Here is a 13,569-nt window from a genome sequence, read left to right as displayed (position 1 = left end):
GGGAATCTCTTTATAAAGAATAAAGGCCATGCTGAGAACCCCCCATGAAGAGATGAACTAGTCAAAACCTGTCAGTTCTGTCAGATTTCTACTGCACACTGTAAGCAACAGGGAAAAAAAGTAACTTGTCTCTTTTTACTCTGGAAGAAAACTACTTATTTGTATCTGCTTACATGTATTTAAAATTTTACAATTTTTCACGATAGTAGTCTTTCAAGGCACACCTGAATTTTAACTGACCTTGAACTGAAGACACATATAATCCCAACATTCATATATGTGAATTTCATTCAATTTTAATGAATATATGTAACAGAATACATTGCTCTCTACAGGCTGTAAGGAAGCTTACTGTATGATGATTTTCATAATATATTTTAACCACTTCGCCGCCCGGGAACAGTATATCTACACTCACTTGGACTTCAGTTCCCCACCCGGAGCGTAGGTATACGCACCCCCCCGCCGCTGCCGCCGCTGTCCGCGCTCCCGCTCGCACATGCGTGCACTACCGCGATCATGCACGCCGCCGCCCGATCTCCCGGAGATCAATGAACGGGAAAAACCATTCCCGTTCATTGATCTCTGCCCCCCAGCAATGATCGGCTGCTTCTATGAGAAAAAAAGGAAAAAAAAAAGTTTCCCAGCCTCCCTGAACATCCTGTAAGCGTACAGGACGCATTCACAAAAAGTTACTGTTGCCATCTTGTGGGCAAAAAGTAACACTACACCCAAAAAACATTTTTCACATACAAATACATTAGTTTAAATTATAAATTAACCCATTAACTCCCACACTCCCCAATTGTTACCATTTTTTTTTGTAATAAAAAAAACAAAATTATAATAAAAAAAAAAAAAAAACATAAATAGTTATCTTAGGGACTGAACTCTTTAAATATTTATATTAAGAGGGTATAACACTGATACTTTATAAATTATGGGCTTGTAATTAGGAATGGACGCAAAACTGAAAAAAATGCACCTTTATTTCCAAATAAATTATTGGCGCCAAACATTGTGATAGGGACATAATTTAAATGGTGTAATAATCAAGACAAATGGGCAAATAAGTTACATGGATTTCAATTACAGTAGCATGCATTATTTAAAAACTGTAATGGCTGAAAACTGAAAAATAATGATTTTTTTCCCCAAATGTTTTCCTATTTTCCCATTAAAACACATTTAGAATAAAATTATTCTTGGCCTAATGTCCCACTTAAAGAAAGCCTAATTGGTGGCGAAAAAAACAAGATATAGTTCATTTCATTGTGATAAGTAATGATAAAGTTATAGATGAATGAATGGAAGGAGCGCTGAAAGGAGAAAATTGCTCAGATGCTGAAGGGTTAAAACCCCTCAGTTGTGAAGTGGTTAAACCATATCCATAAGGGAGATAGCATAATGTACCTGGGCAAGGCTTGTTTTGGCATATACGGCTCTCCGACTCTTCTCCTTGGCAGTGCAGTCCGCCATTTGCTGGAGCTGGATTGTTACACAATCGCATCCGTTTCTGTACTCCTTGCCCACAAGTTACACTACAAGATTGCCACGGCAGCCATTCAGAAAACCCACCATTAACTATAAAAAAGAATAAATGAAATATATTATTGGTTGTCGTTAATACAGTTTGTGTTGTTAGTAGTTTTGCTTACATGAGTGCCTTCACTTCTAGCAGTGGTGCAACAACAGGTGATGTAGAAGCTGTAAGTGCACTGGGGCCCCTGGACCAGAGGGGCCTAGTACAGGCCCTCCTACAACTACCGATTAAGTCCTGATGAGTGATTTGTTTCATAATTTTCAAAACATAGAGTATAGAGAGTATTTGTGAAAATATACTGTACTAGTAGACCTAAGCCCATTTAAAAACAGGCTCTAGGTCTGTGTTTCTCAGCGTGCACGCCACCTGCCGCACACGCGCCCGCCACCCGCCGCAGTGCGCGCACCCACCACACACCCGGCCGCTCGCTTACCCGCCGCACACCCGGCCGTCCTCTGACCCATCGCACAACCGGCCAGCCGCTCACACACCGCCCACTCGGCTGCCCGCTCACACGCCGCCCGCTTGGCTCCCTGGTCCCGTCCTCCTGTCTCTGTGAGGCTGGGTCCGTGCTGCGCACATGCGCACAGCAGTTCAGCGCGGACAATGCTACACAGAGACAGCAAACGCAGGGACACAGGGAGATTATTATAGAGGATGTGCACAAAAACATTTTCTCTGAATGAGTTGAAATCAGGCCCGGATTTATCTCACATGAGCCTATAGGCACAGATGTCCCGGCACCTTGGACTTCACCTTTCATGAACCTACAAATCCCCACCAAACCACACCACAAGTGTTCTGGCTGTCACTTCTCCCTTACTTCCCATCACAAGTAGCTACAGGTGCCCCTTTGTATTAAGTAGCCAGACGTATCCTCAATATTAAGTAGCTAGAGGGGCCCCTAAGTATTAGGTAGTTAGCAAAACCTCAGCATTATTTAGCTAGAGGTGCCCCTGACTGAAGGGAGGTCTCGTCAGTGGAATGCCGGAGCTACATGAGTAACCTCTCATTTACATTCTCACCAGGACTCTGCATAGGGAAGGAGGGAGGGAGGCACTCTGCTCTGGGGGGAAGGGGGGGGGGGGATTGAGCCGCCTTTCCATCATCGGGCACCTGTAGACATGTGTAGACACCTTATGGTAAATCCGGTCCTGGTTGAAATCTATGGTCATGCATTGAAAATGTACAGGCATGCACCTGAAAACACATTTTCACCCAATTCATTGAAGTCAATGGTGGTGAGAAAACATTTTCAAGACTGCTCTCATTTTTACAAAAATGTGCATCTTGAGAAAATCCATATTTTTTAGTGAAATGACGGGTCATTGTGAAATTCTGCATCATAATTATCTGCTAAATTAATTTTGCAGTAGATTGAAACGTTACATTACAATTTTGCATTGTAATAGTATACGTAGGTAGAGAAAAACAAAGTCTTGTAAAAGTAATACCTTTCAATGGCTAACTGATAAAGTTAAATTATGCAAGCTTTCTGGGATCTAGTCCCCTTCTTCAGGCATATTTCCAGATGTTAGCTGTAGTAAAACACTAATGCAGGGAAAAAATAGTGAATTTCACTGTTTGCAAGACTTGTTTTGAAAGAAAAAAAAAACAAGGTTGCAGAGAGCACCGTGTTTTATACTGTAGTTCCTGGTACTGTAGACCAGGGCTTCCCAACCCTGTCCTCAAGTACCACCAACAGTACATGTTTTGCAGAAAACCACAAACATGCACAGGTGAGGTACTTAACATCTCAGCAGAGCTGATTAACTACCTCTGTGAATTTCCACAAAACATGCACTGTTGGTGGTACTTGAGGACAGGGTTCAAAAGCCCTGCTGTAGACCAATGGTGTGTGTGTGTGTGTGTGAGGGGGGGGGGGGAATTATAGCTGTGATATATGGCAACACCTTTTCCCCTCTGTCACAATACGAAGGCTAGGGTGTGATTAGGTGGGTGGGGCTACGGTTACAGTGCCTATGATCTTACTACAATAGCACAATAAAGTATAGATGGAGCACCAACTAATTTGACTCAATGCAGCGTTAATTTTTGATGGTATGACTGCTTAACCTTACAACCTGTGCAGCCTTACCCACAGTAGCTTTAAAGAGCATGGGGGGAGGGGAGCTGGGCCAAATAAATTGGATAAGATCAAGAGATTTTATTAAGAACACTATAAAGTTTTACCACCATACACTATAAAAGTAGAATTTGTATATATTTTAGCAACTATTTTCTAGCTGTGTACATTTTCCTGCCTCCCTAGCCATCATCTAGCCATACAGGTAGTAATTTGTGTTTTCACTGTACATAGCCATATGCCTGGTTAGGAAATGGTTTGGATTAGAAGTTATATAATTTCTTTATATGGAATTGTATATCATTAACATGACAGGAGAATTCACCCCAAAATTCCATGCACCAATGGCTATTATTTAAAAAGGAACAAAGTTTTGTAAACAAACTTGCTGGTCAGTGGAGTAAGGTTGTTGGATTGTGCATGGCAGGGACTTAAAAAAAAAAAAAAAAAAAAAAAAAAATATATATATATATATATACATATATATATATATATATATATATATATATATATATATAGCCTTCTGCACATGTAGTCCTATTGTAAATGTACTGTATATCACAATGCAAAATACCCTGTACTGTGAAAGTAGACTTGGCAACAGCTGATCCCATAAGATTAGTAGCTCTGCATTCATACATCGATGTATCTTCTTTACGAGCAGAAATAATTTGCAGTGAGCTGTTGGATAATATTTGGAAACGGTTATTGCCAGAGATAGGGTGAGTAAGCCGAGACCATGCAATATCCGGCACTGGCTCTCCTTCTGCTTGGCAGTTCAGTACTGCAGTTGTGCCCGCATTTACTGTCACATCAACTGGAGGTATCTTTATGATAGGAGGCTCTATGGACAAAAATATACAAAGAATCAGGACCTTAATTCATTTTTAGTTTTTAATTGTAAGAATGTCAGTGGGAGATTGACATTTTTGTAAATACAATAAGAGAACAAGCTGGAGTGAGGAAGAATTATAATGCCTGTCACTTTTTATTACAGATCCTACCCAGCAAGAACATACAGGCAACAACCAGAAGGCGGATAGAAGTTCTGAGTAGAGATGGTGAGTGAGTGCAAACCATTCTAGCTTATAAACAAATGTAATGGAAATTATATGCAGCTTGAAAGTAGGCCATTCAAAATCCACAGGAAGTGCATTTATTGACCCAATGCCAAGCTGCATACAATTTGCTCCTCATTCACTATCTCTCCTGGTCTAACCCATCTGAACTTAGATTTAAAATAAAAAAGGAGACAATTTGGATATAATTTTAAAGGGAACTAAAAGTAAGACAAATATGGAGACTGACATATTTATTTTATTTTAAACAATGCAGATTGCCTGGCAGACCTGCTTATCCTTTGCCATTAATACTTTTAGTCATAGACCCTGAACAAGCATGCCGATCAGATGTTTCTGACAATTATCTGACAAGATTAGTGGCATGCTTGTTTCAGGTGTGTGATTCAGACTCTACTGATGTCAGAATGATCAGCATGCCTGCCAGGAAACTGGTATTATTCTGAAGGAAATAAATATGGCAGCCTTCACTTCAGGTTCCCTTTAATGCTAAACTCATATTCTTTAAGAAAACATGGCTACCCTTGTTTTCATTTCTCTATAGCCTCTTCTGTCTATGTGTACAAATACACGTCTTAATTTTTTATCAGCCTGTTTGTACACATATGTTGGTTCATTCAAAAACATAAGTTTGTATAGTCTGGATCCAAGGGCCTAAGCATCATTGGTACACACTTGCAATTATTGCCACCTATCGGGTATCAGGAAATGATCCCTCGGGTAAGAAATTGGGGACCGAGGCTGTACAGACATATCTCTAGCCATCCAGCTAGCAATGCATTCTGTTGCTATGGAAGGGGGCAGAAGAATGCTGACTGGCGCATCTGTAACCGATGTTGATCATACGTTGTACACACAAGGGCGAATGATCGTCAGCCAACGCAGTCATTGACAGCCATTCTGGCTAACTTTTATCTCATGTGTGAGTGTACCTTTACTGTAAAAGCAAAATTATCAGCAGTCAATATTCCAAAATAAAGCAAAACTACTTACTCTGCAAGGACAAGGTTATCATGTGTTCCAGTATTCCAGCGCCATTCGAAGCTATACACACATAATCACCAATGTCTTCATTCTGTACAAGAGAGAATATGAATGGAAATACTGACATATATTATGAGGAAGAATTAGTAGAGACCCATACAGCGGAAGACTTAACATGACAAAAACAGAGATAGAGATGCATGAATTCTCATGAATTATTTTTAAATAAGAGCAAAATAGACAAGGCACCTGGCCCAGATGGCATCCACCCCTGTGTATTAAAGCAGTTGAGTTCAGTTATGAAGCAATAGCTAAAGTGAATACAATTCTGGGATGCATAAAATGGGAAATAAAATTTCGAGATGCTATTATACTACTTCTTCTGTATAAATCTGTATCTTGAGACTCACTTTAAAGTGACCCATAGATGAAGAAAACTGCTGTTTTTACTTACCCGGGGCTTTCTGCACCTCCATAAGTATGGATGCTTCCCTCGCCGTCCTCCCGCAGGTCACCCGAAATCCTCCGTTCAGCCGCAGTCAACTCCCGGCAAGAGGCTCAGTCAGACTCAGTCTGACTAAGTGACGTCAGGTCTGCCGCTGACGTCACTGAGCCGCTTACCAGCGCTCACCGAGGCTGAACGGGACATCGTAGGAGGACGGCGAGGGACACAGCCATGCTTATGGGGCTGGAGGAAGGCCCAGGTAAGTAAAAAATGGCAGCTTTCTTCATCTCTGGGTTACTTTAAGTTGTGGGTAGAAATGTTTGTGGGCATAAAGCCTATGTGTGTGATCACTTTAATTTTAAAATGTAAATGTTTTCAAAGGTCCTTGTAAATTTATTATTAGTGATATATAAAGTGCCAACATATTCTGTGGCACTGTACAAAGTAAATCTCACCAAAAAATAATCTGAACTAGTAACTGCAGTCTAAGCTACTTGCAGCCACTGGTAGTTGCAGCTACCTAAGAATGACTTCTTAGATCAGGCTTTAGGCATATATTTAGCTTTCTTCCACCTGCATTAGATGCAGCCAGGATGTAATGCTGCATCACAGCCTCACTGCAGTGGGGATTTTTTTAGTCCAGAAAAATGTCTGACTTAGCCTTGGTGGGCGGCCATGATGCAGTGTGCTGGAAGAGTCTGCGCAGTGTTTGAGCCATACCACAAATTCTTGAATGAAAAACATACTTTAAAGTTATATTTTACCTTTCAAAGCACTGCTTCCTAAAGAACGGATGTAGTGTGGGTATAGTAATGCTTAAAATAAAACAAATCAATCAAGAATTATTATATCCTATTCAAATTCTTACCATTGTGTTATATATTGAGAGAGAACCATTATTGAATTGTTTAAATCGTTTATTAAAAGGAATTTCTTGTCCTTTCTTACTCCATTGGATTGTAGGGACAGGGCTCCCTTGCACTGTGCAATTTAAGGTAATGCTGCCTCCTAGGGGAACAGTGTGATAGGTGGAGTGCACGCCAACAATAACAGGAGGTTCTGATGGATGAAGATATAGGCTTAGTTAGCTAATAATGAAGAAACAATTACATCCTATTAAAAAAGATTACATGAACTGCAGTGTGATACATAACATTAATACCTACCCTTCACAAACACTCGCACTGTTGTATTAATGGACCCGACTGTATTTTTTGCTGTACAGGTATAACTGCCACCATCCTCTTTGAAAACCTTCTCAAATACAAGATCGGGCTGAAGTTTAGATCGTCCAGCTTGCACTTCATAAATCACAGGAGAAAAAGGTTCAATTTGTATATTTAAAAAAAAAAAAAAGAATCTTTTTTAGCTGTTGTACTATTTAAAGTATAGATACATTCTGACGGAAGCAATTGAGGAACAGATTGAGGCTGGCTTTCTTCCCACTGGACATAATTTACGTATGCATTTCAAGGCTAGATATCACTGGTGGTTATAGAAAATTGCCACAAAGAAGCAAATACTGTAATTACAACCTTTAGCTTTGTCTTATTAAACCCTAACAAGTGTAGCTGAAAGATTAGAGAATAATTTTCATTGCCATTGACGTTACATGCATGTGTCTGCAGTGAGATTTTTAGATTTTTCTCTGAAACAACCTTCATTTTTGATAAATGTTTCTTGCAGATATGACCAGATGTCAATACTAAATTTACAAGATAGATGCCCTGATATGACTACACTTGCTGACTGCCACTGGTTTATTACTACCGTAATCAGAATTGTGATCTTATGATGGTTTATATTTTTTAGGGATGGGACCTCGAATCTGGCGAATCCACGAATCCCTCGAATCTTAAGAAAGATTCGAGATTCGTGGATTCAAATCCCCATACCATTTGCGCGCATTCGAATCCGACGAATCCGCGTGACCCGCCGCAACATTTCGCCGTACGCATCGCTTTGTTTGTATCCGCATGACCCGCCGCAACATTTCGCCGTACACATCGCTTTTTGTATACATTACCTGCGCCGCTTGTGACGTCATCGCGACCACCTCCGACCTCGCGTTCCATCCGCGTGTCACTCCTGCTCGCCGCGTGAAGACGTAGACGCTGCCCCGCCCAACTTCAGTCAAGACGTCACTCTCACGGAGAAGACCTGGCGTGGACGTCGCTGGAGCTGAAGGCGTGGGCGGAGGGATGGGACGGACGGACGAACGAACAAACAACAGACAGGTACAATATGTCTAGGGGCTACCTATGCTGGCCGGGGGGTCACTGGACTATCTTTGCAGGCGGGTGAATGGGTCGTGGGTTCTGGCCTACATGCAGTTCGGGTGGGCGGTCATGCGGGCGGCCTACCTACCTACCTATGCTCGGGGGCACTAAGACTACCTGGGGGGGCACTGAACTACCTATGCCGGTGGGGAGGGGCAATAAGACTACCTATACTGGGAGGGGGGCACTAAGACTACCTACCTACCTATGCTTGGGGGCACTAATACTAGTACCTACCTATGTTGGGGGGGCCCTAAGACTACCTACCTACCTACCTACCCATCTACCTACCTACAGGCCCCTATACCTACCTACCGAAAGGCCCCTATACCTACCTACCTACAGGCCCCTATACCTACCTACCTACCTAAAGGCCGCTATACCAACCTACCTACAGGCCCCTATACCTACCTAAAGGCCCCCTATACCTACCTACCTACCTACCTACAGGCCACTATACCTACCCACAGGCCTCAATACCTACCTACCCACCCACCCACCTACAGGCCCCCTATACGTACCTACCTACCTAAAGGCACCTCTACCTACCTACCTACCGAACACTATACCTACCTACCTACAGGCCGCTATACCTACCTACCTACAGGCTGCTATAACCACCTACCTACAGGCCCCTATACCTACCTAAAGGCCCCCTATACCTACCTACCTACCTACCTACCTAAAGGCACCTATACCTGCCTACCTACATACCTACCTATACTTAAGGCCCTATACCCTGCTACCTATACTGAAGGTCCCTTTACCTACCTACCTAAAGGCCCCTATACCTACCTACATACCTACCTATAATTAAGTCCCTATACCCTGCTACCTATACTGAAGGTCCCTTTACCTACCTACCTACCTAAAGGCCCCTATACCTACCACCTACCTATACTTAAGGCCCTATACTCTGCTACCTATACTGAAGGTCCCTTTACCTACCTACCTATACTGAAGGCACATGTACCTTACTACCTATACTGAAGGCCCCTATACCTAGCTACCTACCTATACTAAAGGCACATATACCCTGCTACCTATACTGAAGGCACATATACCCTGCTACCTATACTGAAGGCCCCTATACCTAGTTACCTACCAATACTGAAAGCACATGTACTGTGCTACCTATACTGAAGGCCACTATACCTTGCTACTGATACTGAAGGCACATGTACCTTGCTACCGATACTGAAGGCCTCTATACCTTGCTACCTACCTATACTGAAGGCCCATATACCCTGCTACCTACCTATACTGAAGGCCCATATACCCTGCTACCTACCTATACTGAAGGCCCATATACCCTGCTACCTATACTGAAGGCCCATATACCCTGCTACCTATACTGAAGGCCCATATACCCTGCTACCTATACTGAAGGCCCATATACCCTGCTACCTATACTGAAGGCCCATATACCCTGCTACCTATACTGAAGGCCCATATACCCTGCTACCTATACTGCAGGCCCCTATACCTTGCTACCTATACTGAAAGCTACCAATATTGAAGGCACCCATACCTAGCTAGCTATACTGAAGGCACCTTTACCTCGCTACCTATGCCTGGGTACCTATACTGCGGGCAACTATACCACGGATCGCACAATTCTTATGTGCAGGATTCGTTAGATTCGGGATTCGAAAGGTTCGAGATATTCGAGAACCTTTTCAGATTCGGATTCGGATTTGGATTCGAAAAAATTGTGGATTCGTCCCATCCCTAATATTTTTCATATTTTAACCACAAGTCTGAATTATGACAAAAAGAAAACAGATTTGAAAAAAAAATATTAGCACTTATTCAATCCAGTTTTTCTCTAGGTTTTCTCCTAGGTGATATTTTCACGCCTAGCCAATAAAATGCCAACAAGCAAGAAAATATTTAGAATAATTTTTACAGTACTTTTCCACCTACATTTTAATAATGCAGAGTGCTGAGAAGTAATTTTAAACAGAAAATTAAAAATTATCTCCCAGGAGAAAAAGTAAATTGAATAAGGGCCCCAGGATTTTTCTCTTACCAGGTATAATTTTCTCTTTAAAGCTCCATGTTATCTGAGGGAAAGGAATTCCTGTTGCTTTACATGATAATCTCAGCTTATCTTCTACATTCACGGAAACATCTGAAGGTCGCTCGGTAAAGGATGGGCCATACTGGGTAATAATACTGAGCATGTGCCAATCCTTCCCAGCAATGTTACTCGCTGTGCAGGTGTAATTCCCAGTATCTTGACGCTACAAAATAAATACATAAATAAAATGCAACTTTATGTTTACCCTTAGTTTATTACATAATCTTTTTTTTTAAAACTGCTTTGAAAATATGATTGCAAAAATGCTAAGGTTTCTAGTGTAAAATTCAAAACTTACTGCTGCAGCAAAACATTGATGACCTTATTTGTGGACATCTCTGCTCATCTGCAACCTCCTACCCTGCCCCTTCCCCCTTAAGCAGCAGTCACGTGGTAACTCTATGATGCAGTCCATGTCATACAGGGTGGGACTAACTGCTATGCTCACCAGTGGTGAAAGAAAGGCAGTTAGTTATTATAGTGGCATTGCAGTAGCTGCAGTGTTAGCAACCCTGCCAACATAAAAGAATGTGTTAAAGCTAAACTAAGTCATCATTGAATGGTGGTATTTTCTCCTTCCTTTTGAGAGGAAAGGAACTCTGAAGACTTGTTGCCCTACTGTCTGCTGCTGCATCTTCTGATTTGGAGATTGGCTATTCTGACACTTGTTATTCTGCACTTTTCAATGTAAGCAGCTTGACTGCAACTCACCCTTCTTCCCAATTTACCTTGTGGGAGAGGGCTATGTTTATCCTGTTCCTTCTGTATCTGGCTTTGGAAGGGTACCATAACTAGAGGAGGGTAGGGTGATAAAGCTCCAGACATCCAGATTTACAGAGTGTGTGGGTATAACCCCTGATTTTTTTATGACAAATAAGCCACTTATATGTTTTGGATTACAAGGAGTGAGATAGCACCTATGAAAATATTGGACCGCTGTCGGTCTTAATGTTGTATTATAGAATTTGTTAGATTTAGTCAATTTGAGGAATGAAAAATCGATATATGCTATTACCTCTGCATTCAGTAAAACCAGTTCTCCAGATTTCATCAGCACATATTTTCCTCTTTTCTCTGTTACTTGGACATTGTTCTTTGTCCAAGTTATTGTTGGTGCTGGGACTCCATGTGCTGCACAGGAAATAGTAACCTGGAAACTTTGTGTCACAAATAATTCCTTAGTGTGTTTCAAAATCTGCGGAGGAACTAAGGAGCAAACAAAGCATAAAAATGAAAGATCTATGAAAATCACAACAGATAAGTTGACTGAGTTTAAACGAACCCATTATAGTGTCACTTGTTAAGAAATGTTGTTAAAGGGAATGTATGGTTATTTTTATTTTCATTTTGTATTATTTGTTGTTCAGTTTTTTTATTAGACTTGAATATGTTTTGGATAGTGAGGAAACGATTATCATCTCAAGGATTTTATCTGTACTTGTGTGCTGGTTAGACAGATTTTCCTTCACTTGCTGTCCCTAAGACCCCCATGGACCTTTGCACCTTTAATAAGAAAACTGGTTGTCCAAGGAAGTTGGAACAGGAAATGAAGAATAGCAATAAAAACTTGTTGGGAATGGGCACCTTTTGCCCATTTTATGGATCAGATAATGGGCATGTCAATGGATCATATGTTATTGAAAGGTCCCATTAACACATGTAATTTCAAAATGGATTGATGGATCTAATTGGCAGTGGCATTCCTACTGTAGTGCGCAGGGGGGCGGGGTGCACCGGGTGACAGACACCCAGGGGGTGTCGCCACGACCCCCCACAGCTCAGAGCAGGAGGGGGAAGCAGTGCTAGAAGGAGGGGCAGTGGGGGCAGCGGTGGGGAGGGGGGAAATATCCCCCCCTCCCTCACCTGGGACCTCTCCTTCTGCCTCTCTCCCCCTCCATTCAGCGGTGGCAAGTGCGGGCTCGGCGGCGGGGAGACGTGCGGAGAATTACTCACCACTTCCGCGTTCCAAGCGCGCTTGGAACGTGGAGGTGGTGAGTAATTCTGCGCATGTCTCCCCATCCCCGCCGCTGAGCCCGCACTTGTCACCGCTGAATGGAGGGGGAGAGAGGCAGAAGGAGGGGTCCCAGGTGAAGGAGGGGGGGATATTTCCCCCCTCCCCACCGCTGCCCCCACTGCCCCTCCTTCTAGCGCTGCTTCCCCCCTCCAGGGACATCTATACTGAGGGCAACTATACCAGCTATACTGGGGGCAGCTATACTGGGGCAACTATTCTAGCTATACTGGGGGCATCTATACTGGGGGCAACTAAACTAGCTATACTGGGGGCAACTATACCAGCTATACTGGGGGCAACTATACTAGCTATACTGGGGGCAGCTATACTGGGGGCAACTATACCAGCTACACTGGGGGCAACTATACCAGCTATACTGGGGGCAACTATACCAGCTATACTGGGGGCAGCTATACTGGGGCAGCTATACTAGCTATACTGGGGGCAACTAAACTAGCTACACTGGGGGCAGCTATACTGGGGGCAACTAAACTAGCTATACTGGGTGGCAGCTATACTGGGGGCAGCTCTACTAGCTATACTGGGGGCAGCTCTACTAGCTATACTGGGGGCAACTATACCAGCTATACTGGGGGCAACTATACCAGCTATACTGGGGGCTGCTATACTGGGGGCAGCTATACTAGCTATACTGGGGGCAGCTATACTAGCTATACTGGGGGCAGCTATACTAGCTATACTGGGAGCAACTAAACTAGCTATACTGGGGGGCAGCTATACTGGGGGCATCTCTACTAGCTATACTGGGGGCATCTCTACTAGCTATACTGGGGGCAACTATACCAGCTATACTGGGGGCAACTATACCAGCTATACTGGGGCAACTATACCAGCTATACTGGGGGCAACTATACCAGCTATCCTGGGGGCAACTATACCAGCTATACTGGGGGCAACTAAACCAGCTATACTGGGGGCAGCTATACCAGCTATACTGGGGGCAGCTATACAAGCTATACTGGGGGCAGCTATACTAGCTATACTGGGGGCAGCTATACTAGCTATACTGGGGGCAGCTATACTAGCTATACTGGG

At 42.9% G+C, this 13,569-nt stretch overlaps 1 protein-coding gene across 2 annotated transcripts in view; it reads right to left on the bottom strand.

Moving 5' to 3' along the window:
* The window catches only part of HMCN1 (hemicentin 1), a 482,637-nt gene that overhangs the window by 114,046 nt on the left and 355,022 nt on the right, over positions 1 to 13,569 (bottom strand). For both annotated transcript variants that reach the window (XM_068240141.1, XM_068240142.1), the window contains exons 82-88: positions 11,515 to 11,705; positions 10,449 to 10,662; positions 7,304 to 7,438; positions 7,006 to 7,196; positions 5,702 to 5,783; positions 4,204 to 4,473; positions 1,414 to 1,584 (exon numbers count right to left, since the gene is read on the bottom strand). In XM_068240141.1, the coding sequence (XP_068096242.1) occupies positions 1,414 to 1,584; positions 4,204 to 4,473; positions 5,702 to 5,783; positions 7,006 to 7,196; positions 7,304 to 7,438; positions 10,449 to 10,662; positions 11,515 to 11,705 (1,254 nt within the window). The remainder of the gene's footprint in view (positions 1 to 1,413; positions 1,585 to 4,203; positions 4,474 to 5,701; positions 5,784 to 7,005; positions 7,197 to 7,303; positions 7,439 to 10,448; positions 10,663 to 11,514; positions 11,706 to 13,569) is intronic.

This window comes from Hyperolius riggenbachi, chromosome 6 (genome assembly GCF_040937935.1).
Source record: "Hyperolius riggenbachi isolate aHypRig1 chromosome 6, aHypRig1.pri, whole genome shotgun sequence".
NCBI classification, from domain to species: domain Eukaryota; kingdom Metazoa; phylum Chordata; class Amphibia; order Anura; family Hyperoliidae; genus Hyperolius; species Hyperolius riggenbachi.
This window is presented reverse-complemented; position numbering and strand designations above follow the sequence as displayed.